Genomic DNA, 12,376 nt, shown 5'->3' on the forward strand with positions numbered 1-12,376 from the left:
CGGCCCTAATAGTGACCCTTGTGGAACCCCAGACAAGACTTCTAGTGGATGAGACATGATAATTTCTATGCGGACGGATTGTACACGACCACTCAAATAGGCTGCAATCCAGTTCACAATGTCGGGAGCAATACCTGCGTTCTGAGTTTTCAAAAGCAATTTACATTGCGGTACCTTATCAAAGGTCTTTGCAAAACCGATGCAGACGACTCCAATTTGTTCGCAGGCATGCACAGCTAAATCAAAATCACGAACCGTCTCAATCAGTTGCGAAATCGTTCACAATCAGCTGCGGAAACCATGTTGTCACGAAAAGAAAAAGTTATTGGCTTCAAGGAAAAGAATGATATGCTTTGCTACTGCATGCTCTATAAGCTTACAGGTCCCAGAAATAAATGATATGGGACGATAGCTGCTAACTTGGCTTCGACTGCCACATTTAAAAACCGGAATCACAACATCACTGCGCCAATTTTGAGGTAATGAACTGGTTTCCAAGGATTTTTTCAAGATTATGGTTAGGTAAAATGACTCTCATTCAGCATATCGCCGTAAAAAATCACTTGGGATCCCGTCTGGCCCGCAAGCTTTCTTGGTATCAAGCGTAAGTAATTGCTGAAATATGCCTGCCTAAGTGATTTCTAGTGGGCCCATTGCACAGACGCCCAATTCACTGCGCTCATTGTTTCCTTCCTCTGTTTTCGTCTTCGTAAATTCTGACTGGAAGAATACGTTGAAGCAGTCTGCTGTGTGCTTATTTTCCGTGATCATTTGAGATCCGCTTTTTATCTGGTGTATCTGTTTTTTTTTTTATCCCTTAAGTGAATCCAATACTTTTGTGGAGAAGGCTTCAGGAACCCAGGAAGCGGTATGTTAAAGTACTTTTTCTTAGAATCCCGTAACGCTAATTTTATTTGAGCACGCAAACTGGACACCTTGGCTTGGTTTTGTTTGTGTTTGCAGAATCGTTTTATGCTGCGTTTTATGTATATTATTTCCCTAGTTATCCATGGGCTATGCTCCTACGTTTTTTCCATGCGGGTGGGAAATAATTCATCTATGCAATGCTCGACGATTTCCTTGAAACGTTGCCACAATTCTTCTACAGATTCACGAGGTGACACAAGGTGAAATTCACTAAATGATAGACTTAAGTTATCTGCTATTGTTGTGTCATCTGCCCGTGCGTAGTCTGCGATATTGTGGTCTGATATTCCTGGTTCGACCGACAGTATCAACAGCTATTTTGCAAGATAGGAACACAATGTCTGAAACAATTAAATTATGGGGTTTTAAGTGCGAAAACCACTTTCTGATTATGAGGCACGTCGGAGTGGAGGACTCCGGAAATTTCGACCACCTGGGGTTCTTTAACGTGCACCTAAATCTAAGTACACGGGTGTTTTCAGGAACACAAGGTCTAACAATGACTTAGAATATAAAGTGTCTTGTGTATTTTCTTCAACAATTTGCCATAAATTATAGTAAATCATAATTTTCAGTAGCTTTTCTGCACTCGAAACTTCCGTGTGTTCGGGCGAGAGAGTTTTCCAGTTTATGTAGTGTAAATTAACATCTCCCGTCATTATTAGCCTTGTACTTTTATTCAAATAAGAAATAACAAGCGTTTACTTCGTCCAGTTAATAGTGCAGTCGACTTTGCTCTAAATCGGTCAGACCTTTCGTATTGTGTACACTTTTTCTGCGTCTCTATTTTTACTTTTACATTCAACTTTCGAATTATTTCAATTCTTTCCTAATCTTAAATATTGTTCCTAAGAGGAAGCTTTAGCTCGGGTGCTCCGACATAAATACATGTGAAGGGAGAATTTGTTTTTCTCGGCAACCACTGCACCAAATATAACAAAATGTGTTGCATGAAAAAGAAAAACTTAAAATCTAGGGAATGTTGATTTCGAGTTTTTTACTTGGGTCGTGAGTTTTATATTAAAATTGGAGAAAATACCAAATTTTGCGAAAACACGACACTAGCAAGTTTAGAACTCTAACTCAGCAAGAAAAAACGATATCACGATTCTGTGAATTGAATTTGACAGCACATGTAAAGTGGACAAAATTAATATGCTACACAAAATTGTGAAAAAATTCCGTAATATGGAAAAGCAGCTTTGCAGGACCCTTGTACTCAATGTAAGCAATTCATGTGAGATCTAAATTGACATATCGAATTTGTCCCCTTTGAATGATCTAATGGATGCCGTTTACAGAACCGCGATATCTGTTCTTGATGCAGAGCTATTAATTTATAAGATCCGTGCGTCTATATTTTCGAACTTGCAAATACTTTAAAATTATATTAACGAAAATCAAGCCCTAAATCGAAATTGCGCTTCCAATAGTCACAAGATTTAACTTTATCTCCCAAATCCAACACATTTTCTTAAAATCTGTCTAGTGGTAATCGCAGAAAAGCGTTTTACCGTTTACATATATTTGGATAGCTGAACCGCGAGCTAAAGCTTCCGTTTAAATCAGGGAATGAATCAAGTTACCTAGCGCATTCTGAACTACATGCTGTTTTCTGAACGAAGTGAAGTTATTTTGAATCAAATGAACTCAGAAAGAAGTCGTGAAAGAAAAAAGATGTACCCGCAAAGTACAATTGAAAGACGAAACGACGGTTTTATTTCTCGAAGAAACTCGCATCGCAAACCAAGATATTCCGATGTCTTTATAAAAGCAGCATGGCAGCCAACGCTCCAGATTAACCAACATCTTCATCCGGGAATGCCTGTAGTTTGCATTCAATGTTCTGCTTCGGGGTGGTGTAGTTCGTCCGAAAGAAATTCGTTACCTTGCGCATAACAGTGACCCGACCAAAGCGTTGGCCTCGTGATGAGAAACCGAACGGGGCGCACGATAGTTCTGCGTCGTAGTCCACGTCGTATGCTGCAAGCGCGAAGTCTAGATTGATGCTGAACATCTTCCCGTCACATGCCTGCAAAAGAAAGAGCGCGCCACATATGGTGGAGAAGTTGAGCTCAGTCTTGCCTAACACAAAAATTATACTAGTCGCCTGACAATTCAGGAGCGCCTTTGATTCGCAGTGCATTGTAGGCTTATTAATTCGATTACCATTGCTGCTATACTTCACCCAGCTTGAGGTGTGGTGTGTATTAGAAGGATTGGTGTGTGTAGGTATGTTCACCCACTCACAAAATATTAGGGACCAGGAAATTTGAAGAAATGTGAATATCTCCGCAGCCACCCAACGCAGCCTGGTATTCTAATATTGGGCCTCGACTAGATTATGCGAACACCATTGTCATATACAGTTTTAGCGGCTACTGCTGCAGCCTGTTCGGGAAGTGAACGTTTTCTGATATCTCGTGGTCCGTATACTTTTGTGGCTCGATGTATGTATGTATGTATGTATGTATGTATGTATGTATGTATGTATGTATGTATGTATGTATCTATGTATGTATGTATGTATGTATGTATGTATGTATGTATGTATGTATGTATGTATGTATGTATGTATGTATGTATGTATGTATGTATGTATGTATGTATGTATGTATGTATGTATGTATGTATGTATGTATGTATGTATGTATGTATGTATGTATGTGTGTATGTATGTGTGTGTATGTATGTATGTATGTATGTGTATGTATATATGTATGTATGTATGTATGTATGTATGTATGTATGTATGTATGTATGTATGTATGTATGTATGTATGTATGTATGTATGTATGTATGTATGTATGTATGTATGCGTGTAACTTCTGTCCTGCCAACTTGGATAACTGCGTACTCCACTGTATAGTGCAACTTGCGCCAATGATTGGTATAGGATCGCGCTGCTGTGCTGAAGGAGCCAGGTTAAATAGCAGCGTGGGTTGCTGGGCGTGCAACAATGCGAAGGTGGTGCTTTTTAGTGAACCCCTTCGACGCCGACTTTGCTCACAGCATATATTCCACAGTGTAATTGCGCTCTTCAACGACCCTCTTTCATCTATGAGTACCACAAAGTCTGTGACGTGGTTATACGCCAGTATTCACTAATCTTCTCTGACGCCATCTTTGGTCACTGAGTATGTGCCACTCGGTATGGCGCTTTTTCATATATTCGTCATATAATACATATAATTAATGATTACGCACCAATTATGGAATATATGGCTTAGCGCAATAAATTCGCCAATTATTTTGAAAGGATGAATGCATTGCCAATGTGCCTCTGCAGTGCACTTGCTATGCATTTGACTCTGTTGCGCGACAAAAAGACGTATGCGAGCGCAGGTCCCTGAAAGAGCAACTATGAGCCACATTTTTAAAGTGTAGCTAGAGGGTTTGAAATGCAGCGAAGGCACATTATTTGGCGAAACTCGGACGTCACCGCTGCATTTCTTCCCTTCTTTTCTCCGTCACCTGACACAGCAACGTGCTTCTTTAGTTGCGTCCATTAGTTTAGGTGGATTTGCCAACTTCGTTTAATGTGTTATTGCTTGTTCTTGAGTAACCGATGTTTTGTATTGCGCTTTTCATTGTGGTTGAAATTGTACCGAACTGTTGCCCTCGCTCAATGCCTTCATTGAGCAAGAGAAAAAAAGCTTTTTTTTTCTCAATTGCGTACGGTAGCGGTTCTGAACACGCACACTTTCAGAATTTATAGGAAGCCAGGGCTATTTGCCTTTATTAGCGTTAGCAATTGTGATTACGAAAATACTCGTAACAAACAAACGGATTTCCTGGGCTTTGTGTGTGTTCATCTTTATTCAGGCCTAAATATAGAATCAATGGGAATAAAATTTACCAGGGCGACTCAATGAACTGCACTGCCTAATTATAACATAGCATGTTTGTTTTGGCTGATGATAACAATATTTACTGCAAAAATAATCATAAGAGACCCAAACAGTTTGATTTCTTTCAATATGTTTAACCAGGCATAGATCTAAACAAGCTAAAAAATTTGGTTCCATAACAATGGCGAAAATTGCAGGCCTAAATTTAAACGTATGGCTGTAATTTTATTTTCTGAGTGATAATATTGGCTTTAAAAACATAGAGGTCGACGTCAGCTAGTGCGCTCTATGCTGCTACTTGCACTGAGAAAGAGCAAGGTAATCGCAAAAAGTAGTGAGTGCAGTAAACATATTTCTACTCTGTTTTTTAAAGTGATGGAACTTTGATGCTTAGTGAAAAATAACCGAAATATAGACACCCTCGGGGCACTTTTTGTTATCTTGTTGCAGCAATTAAGACGTTTACATTCAAAGCAGTACGAAGACAATTTTTCGAAGCTTTAAAAATCTTACGAGACAGTATGTTCCGCGTGAATGAAATTTCGAAAAGTAAGCACAAATGAGGTAAGACACGCGCCATTTTAATTTAATACCAGAATTGTCTCGAGACGTCGGTCCTAGCATCATCGACATCATGGTCACGTCGTGACATAGAGAGAATTCGGCTCTGTAAGTGTAGCAGCAATGCTGGGTGCGAAAACGTTGTGCACAAAAAAAGAACACTCCCTCACCGGGGTGCAGCGCACTTTTCTTGTGGCAGCGCTCGCAGGCGGTTGCCGCAGCGATCACACGAACGACGCTAGCCTGTATATCGTAACACCATTGCGGACACGCGCCCAGGGTTCCAAAAGCGAAACTGGGTCCGTATTTACAATAGTTGCCATTCGCTAGTCACATTCGCTAATTATATGTCCACCAGTGAGAATGGCTGAAATTTTCTCTTAATGACAATTCCACCGCAATAGCTATTCTTGAATTTTGGTAAAAAGCTATTGGTGAAAGCCTTTGCAATGCATCTGTTCGAAAAAGCGAATTTCAGGCAATTCTGGTGCTGAAGTTGATATCAGTGAACGCGTTAAGCGGATGGCGCATGGCCGCTAAGAACGAAACGGTTTGTCAGTTCGGCTCCTGGTGGCAGAATTCACAGAGCTTTTCGTTCCTAAATGCTTTTTTTTTTCATTTGCTGATCACCTTCGCTAATAATGTGTCCTACATCGCTATTGGCTAGCATGACGGCTTTTAGCTTGAGAACGTTTTGTGAAAACGGGCTCTGGTTTTCTGAAAAAAGAACGTTGCAATGCATTGTTCACTGTTATTTGCGACCTCCGCATATATTCACAACCCATGAATTGTTTACCGACATATTTACCGGAAAGAAAATGCCTACAACTTCAAAATGGCAATCAACGTTGACTCGAGTGATATTCTTTATTCGGCAGCTGTTAGTAAGATGTACTAAATATATTATGGCGTATGTTGCACACTGGCTGCGCTGTCATTTCTACAGACACAGAAATACGCGTCTAAGACGGTACATTTCTTGTGCCAACAATGAAAAAGCTTGAGCATGATTTCTGCTTTTCCATGTCTTCAGCTGCACTAGGGAGTGACCGCCAATGCCACAAATGTTCAGTTAAATACGTCGCGTCGTCTCCATAAATGCTACGCGCTTGAGAGGGATACAAGGGGTGGGGAATGAATCAAACAAGATGCCGAAATAGGCCTTGAAGTAGCTTCGTAAACGCAAATTTATGCAAGAACATTTATTTGCGCATAAACATTGCCGCCTTAGGGGGTCGCATAATTTTTTGCAGTACAAATCGCCAGCGGCAAATGGCCGTCCTTAAAGCAGTTGCGCCAAAGCTCTCAGAGGCCACGATCTAGTGCACCCTATAGTGCCTGCATTGATTGAAAGTTCCCCACACAAGGTGTTGCGACCTTTTCCTTGAGCAATCTGCAAGTACTTTTATGCGAAGCATATTACGAGGGCTCAACCCAGCTCCTCAGGCGCGGCGGTGACCATGAAATCACGTGACACCGTGACGTCACGACAGAGGAGAAGTGGCTTTGGCTCAACTCTTGCAAGACGGGCTGGGTGGGAATCGAACCAGGGTCTCCGGAGTGTGGGACGGAGACGCTACCACTGAGCCACGAGTACAACGCTTCAAAGCGGTACAAAAGCGCCTCTAGTGAATGCGGTGTTGCCTTAGAAACGCGCTGTTTCTAAGGCGTGCGTCTCTTGCTCAGGCGCACATTTCGTTGCCGCGCCGAACGCTGCTTTGCTCGACGCTCACCGCGTCCAATGCGGGACGCGTAGTCGCTGCCCTGTAGCCCATTGTCTTACACCCCTTGGCGGGTCGACGGGAACGCTGTCGCGTTCCACTCTTGAAGGCGAAGAAGTAATGCATGAGTTGTTTCTTCGTCTAGCCGAACCAAATATAGCCAAGCAACAGCAGTTCACCAGGCTAAACAGTGGTTCAACAACTAAAATAAAGGCTAGTATGCTTCGCATCCTGGGCTTAACCTTACCTAAGCCACAGCCATTTTTTTTTGTCATATAGTCTTAGGCAACAGCCCAGGAAAGGCTGTCAACCGAAAAGTCAGATCTTTTAAATGGACAAATACGGTGGACACAAAGCAACCTGTGGACTTTATCAAAACCTAAATAATTAGATCCCACTGAAGATCTCATGCAACAAATTAAATGCCAACTCCACACGGTTTGACGGCAGATCGCGTTCTGTAAAATCGAATGGAGGAAACGCTCTCATGTAGACGATTCCTCCGTAGTGTGGAACTGAGGCCCGATGTCCCAGTATCCCCAGGATCTTTGAGAATGTCCCAGTATCTTTGAAGCGATAAATCTAGGTCCAGTCAGAGCACGGTGCCTCGACTTATCTTACCGATAGAAATGCGCCCAATTTCGGAGCTTTGATGCTTTATTTTAGGGCGGATTAGTCGCAACGTACACCGGGATACATTAAAACGTACTCCAATCACATCGTGTTCTGAATGAAATCAAAGGAGAAATTATAGTTTAGGGTTTTCCAAAACCTTTATGGGAATCTTCAATCTGAGGCCGCCTTCACAATCGTTGTCATTCGGTAGTCGCATTCGCTTATAATGCGTGGAGAAACAAGAATAACTACAATTTTCTCCTAAAGACAAGACGAAAATATTTTTCTTTTTTCTTCAAGAAGCATGAATGACGGGAATAACGTGGCTATGTTGAGTTTAAGTATCGAGAACAATGAACATTCGTAGACTCCCAAGGCTCCGAGCTAGCATCGGCAACCATCAAGGCACGCAACCCGGTAACGGCTGAAGAAGCGGCAATCGCTCTCGCCACCACCACATGCACAGACGCAGCGGTTATATTCACCGACTCTCAGGCCGCCTGCAGAAACTTCTTGAGGGGCCGCATCTCGGCCGATGCACTCAAGATACGAAAAAGACGAAGCACTCCGCTCCCGTACACCTGCGTAACGTGGGTACCCGGACACGAGGGACTAGAGGGGAACGAAGCGGCCCACGCCGCAGCCCGCGAGCCCGTCAGCCGGGCTCCCCTCTCAACACGCGCTCTCGGACCCATGACAGAAGAGGCGGAGGCCGTACCCACCAACTATTCGGCCATATTGCAACATTACAGGCTCGAGCGTCGAGTGTACCCTCCACGGTACCCTAAACTCAACAGAGAAAAAAGCCTAATCCTTAGACGCCGGCAAAGTGACACATATACGCACGCAACGATAATTCATCGCATCTACCCGACGCTCCACGGCTACTCTGCCCACTTTGCAAAGTACCCGACACTCTGGCACATTTGCTCCTGGATTGCCCGTGGCAGGGAGGCAGCGAAATGCAACCAGAAGCACACGCAAAACTAGTAATAGAAGCAAACGACCTATTCGAAACTTGGGAGGCCAAGCTAACCCTCGGGAACCTGGAAAACCAACGACAACTCGTCGCCAGGGCCAAGAGGGCAGTCGAAGCCAGAGGGTTCCTGGACTAAGGAGCCCTCCCACTTTAGGGTGATACCCGGCCTCGCTCGGGACACTGTTTCGTTTAATAAACGTTTCTCTCTCTCTCTCAGTCTGTCTCAGTGCTGCTTGCTGATTCGTTTGGTAGCGTTTGAAAACTGAGACAAATACATTCGTGCTTTAGCTGGCCTTTTCAATCCGGTGGACTCAATTTTCGCAGTGGAATAGAAGGAAGACACAGACAGGAAATAAATCAATAAATTAAGATAAAAATATTAAAGAAGAGAAAGCCAGGTCACCTGAAACAGGGCGTTATCAAGAGGGCTTGGGTAAAGACAAAGCATTTATGAATATTTCTTACAGTCGAAAAACGAATATACTTCTCGAATACATTTTTAGTATCTGACATTATCAGATGAGCCCGATCAAGCTTGACTGCAAAGCAAAAAAGCGATATAAGTTTACCAGAAATTGTCACTGCAAACATAAAACCTGAGAAGTTAGATAGTGCCGCGAGCTACGTCACTAAGGCGGCCATGTTAAGTTAAACCGCAATCGCTCACACTCATCCAGCCGACTCGCTAAACGAATCAACTGCTTATTTGTTTTTAATGGTTTAACTATACCCTTAATGAACAACGCCTAATAAAGAGGAATGAAATGACAGAAACTTGCTAAAGATGCGAATAGAGTAATGCAAAGCTCATTTTGTAGCAATGGTAAAAAAAATGCTCAATAATAGAAAATAGTTTGAAAAGAACTCAATATTCCATTCGATTCCTTTCTGCCGCATTCTTCTGCCGCGCTCGGGTCTGTTAAAAGATGATTACACGCATAACAATAGCGATGAACGAAAAATAAAACAAACCCTTCTTTTTTCGAAGGGGCTCTGTGCTTGGTAATATTGGATAGTATGGTAGTCCAATTGCTTGTGTAAAAAATCGTTTTCTGAGCTATCCAGGCTTCCTACTTGTCGTAGTCTGAACTTTAATACAATAAACGACATTAGGAAGAACGTGTCCTTAGGCCACTTGGCATACCACAACGAACAACTACGTTCTTGCGCTAAATGAGCTCAAAAGTACACACGTGGACGGGAAAGCGTTCGTCGCGTCCGTGTGCTTAATGCGTTTGGGGTCGGCAATTTTCAGTATCAGTAATGCATGCAAATGGGAGCCCTCGGCGTTTTATCAACCAAACGACCTCCTCTCGCTCCTGCTGTAAGACTGGTAACCATGCTCAAAATGACAGACAAATTAAAGGTGTAGACAAACATTAGATGCGTCATTTTCATTTGTGCAAGCGCCAGCTCTAAAGCCATTTATATGCTAGAATGTCCACTGTGCCGCAAAAACAAAGAGACTGATTGACGCAATAAGACAGTTATTTAATCTCAGGTTAAACGGTCATCGTACTGGCCCTGCGAAAAGACTTCTCGAACCACCTCGGGGACATTTTATCCAACCGGCTCACAGTTTCGATAACGTAAGCTAGTTGTTCTGCAGTTAAACTTTCCTTCACGAAGTTGCGGAAGCACAACCACCTTCCTTGTTCCTACGGTACCCCAGCAAGGGAGGGGCCTCTTCGAATAATCATGCACTTCTTTTATTGCTTAAGCATTGTTGGACTACTTTCCGCCGAAGGCAGTCCGCCCATCCGTGTGTCTGCCTGTGACAGGTGAGGCGATGCGCTCCTCATGTGTACATGGGGCACTTTAGGGGTATATAGGAGAATGCCTCATGAGTACGTGTGACTGCTAATTATTCCTAAATAAGACTCCTTAGGAATAATCAAGGGTAAAGAACCCTAAGTTAGATTAACTACGATAACATTACTTAAGCACAATGGTTTTTATTTGAGAGCAGTTATAAATAGTGATGGAAATAGAAGGAACTTTAAGTTAAATTATTCAGCCTAATGAAAAGCACTTAGGAATAAATTATTAAGTCTAATCACGAAGATTCTCTTGGCATCATTTCAATTGCGCAATAGAAACTGTTAAAGGCAAATCAGGATTAATTAATGGTAATTATGTGATTCACGTCTAATAAGAATTAGGTGTGCGTTTACATTAGCTTCGACCAATAAGATTATTTCGAGTAGTTTTGAGTTTAGGTGGTTCCAACTGGTCATTGCCATATTTCGAGCACATTGCGTCATCCTCTACACAGTGAGCCTAGGCAGCATTCTTTCCAGTCGTTTAAACGAACGAAACAACAAAACGCAACAGAAACGCTAACAAACGTCGCCATCGCATCATCAGACGTGTTCGTTTCTTTCAGAGATAAGTGCGCAAGATGAGCGGCTCGAAAGAATGCTTACGCATTATCTGATAAATCCGACTAGGGTGCATCTGCGGTACTATTTTTCGACATCCGGGCAAACTTTCTTTTGGTTTATTCAATGCCGAGATTAAAGGGAATATTGTCATTCTCCCAAACACAGCACGAAACTGCAAAGGAAACCCATAAGAGTTTCTCAAAAGAAAGCTCCGCAGTTCAAAAAAATTTTTCTGGTATGAGATTAAAGCCCGGACCAACGCCTTTCCCGGGCCGGTGGCCCTACCATGTGAGATAACCAGAAGGCAAGCGGATCGTAGTACGTGGGTGACTTAATCAGGAGCTCAAAGCACAGAGACACCGAAGTTGGCAAATCGGTGCGCGGAATCTCGCAAGGTGAAGAATGGTTCATGAAAACGACTATTGTCGTCCACCACAATGTAGCCAGACCCTACAAAGAAACTTCATACGGGTTTATCAGAAGAATAGCTTCGAAAATGAGGAAAAGGTAACCCTGGTCAGCGCCCCGGGACTTCAGATGGTAATGTGTCCACCTCGTATGCGGGAGGTCCTGGGTTCGAGTGCCTGTGCCCCAAGAAAACCACCGGTTTTTGTAAAGGGTACAGATGTAATGCAGCTCGGGTTTTGATTGTTTATATGGGCTCTTGGATCGAAACGGGGCCCTACAGGCGAATGTCTCCTGGCGCCCCTTGTCCCACCACAACTTTGATGAGATAATTGAGATTCTGCCGCAGCAGTAGGAGGAAGGCACAAGCGTGCTCCTGGCCGGGTGTCGGCCACTAAGAAAGTTACTAGCGCTTGCAAGGTCCCCCACTTGATCAGAAGTAGGCGGCCTGGAACCGTCAGACCAACGTTGGTCTCAGGTTCGAATCCCAGACCAATACGAATTGTTTCCTCAACTACGAAGCATTCTTTCTGAGAAACCAGCTCGGGTTTTTTCTGTAGCTTGAAGCTACATTCGGCAGGATGACAATTTCCGTTTCATTAACCTTCCTTCTCTTTTTTCAATTCCGCAGAACAGATTCGACTATTGCAGTGTCTCTACTTCGAACTGTGGCTTAATTTGCTCACGAGCTGTAGGCTGCTAGCCCTCTGATTAGCTCAGATGGCAGAACATCTGCCCCAGAAAGTCGTAGATCGCTAGGTTAAATCCCGCACCAGCCCGCATTTCTTCCTCAACTGCAAAGCTTTCTTTCTGTGAAACTTGTGTGGGTTCTCTTTGACCAGCCGTGGTTGCTCAGTGCCTATGGTGTTAGGCTTCTGAGCACGAGGTTGCGTTATCGAATCCTGGCCATGGCGGACGCATTTCGATGGGAG

At 43.2% G+C, this 12,376-nt stretch overlaps 1 protein-coding gene across 1 annotated transcript in view; it reads right to left on the minus strand.

Annotated features, from left to right (window-relative positions):
• Positions 1 to 2,618: 2,618 nt before the first annotated feature.
• Positions 2,619 to 12,376, minus strand: part of LOC135898923 (uncharacterized) — a 78,404-nt gene continuing 68,646 nt past the window's right edge. The window contains exon 13 of the mRNA XM_065428174.1: positions 2,619 to 2,959. Within this exon, the coding sequence (XP_065284246.1) occupies positions 2,726 to 2,959 (234 nt within the window). The 3' untranslated portion in view covers positions 2,619 to 2,725. The remainder of the gene's footprint in view (positions 2,960 to 12,376) is intronic.

The sequence above is a fragment of the Dermacentor albipictus genome, chromosome 10, assembly GCF_038994185.2.
Source record: "Dermacentor albipictus isolate Rhodes 1998 colony chromosome 10, USDA_Dalb.pri_finalv2, whole genome shotgun sequence".
NCBI classification, from domain to species: Eukaryota; Metazoa; Arthropoda; class Arachnida; order Ixodida; family Ixodidae; genus Dermacentor; species Dermacentor albipictus.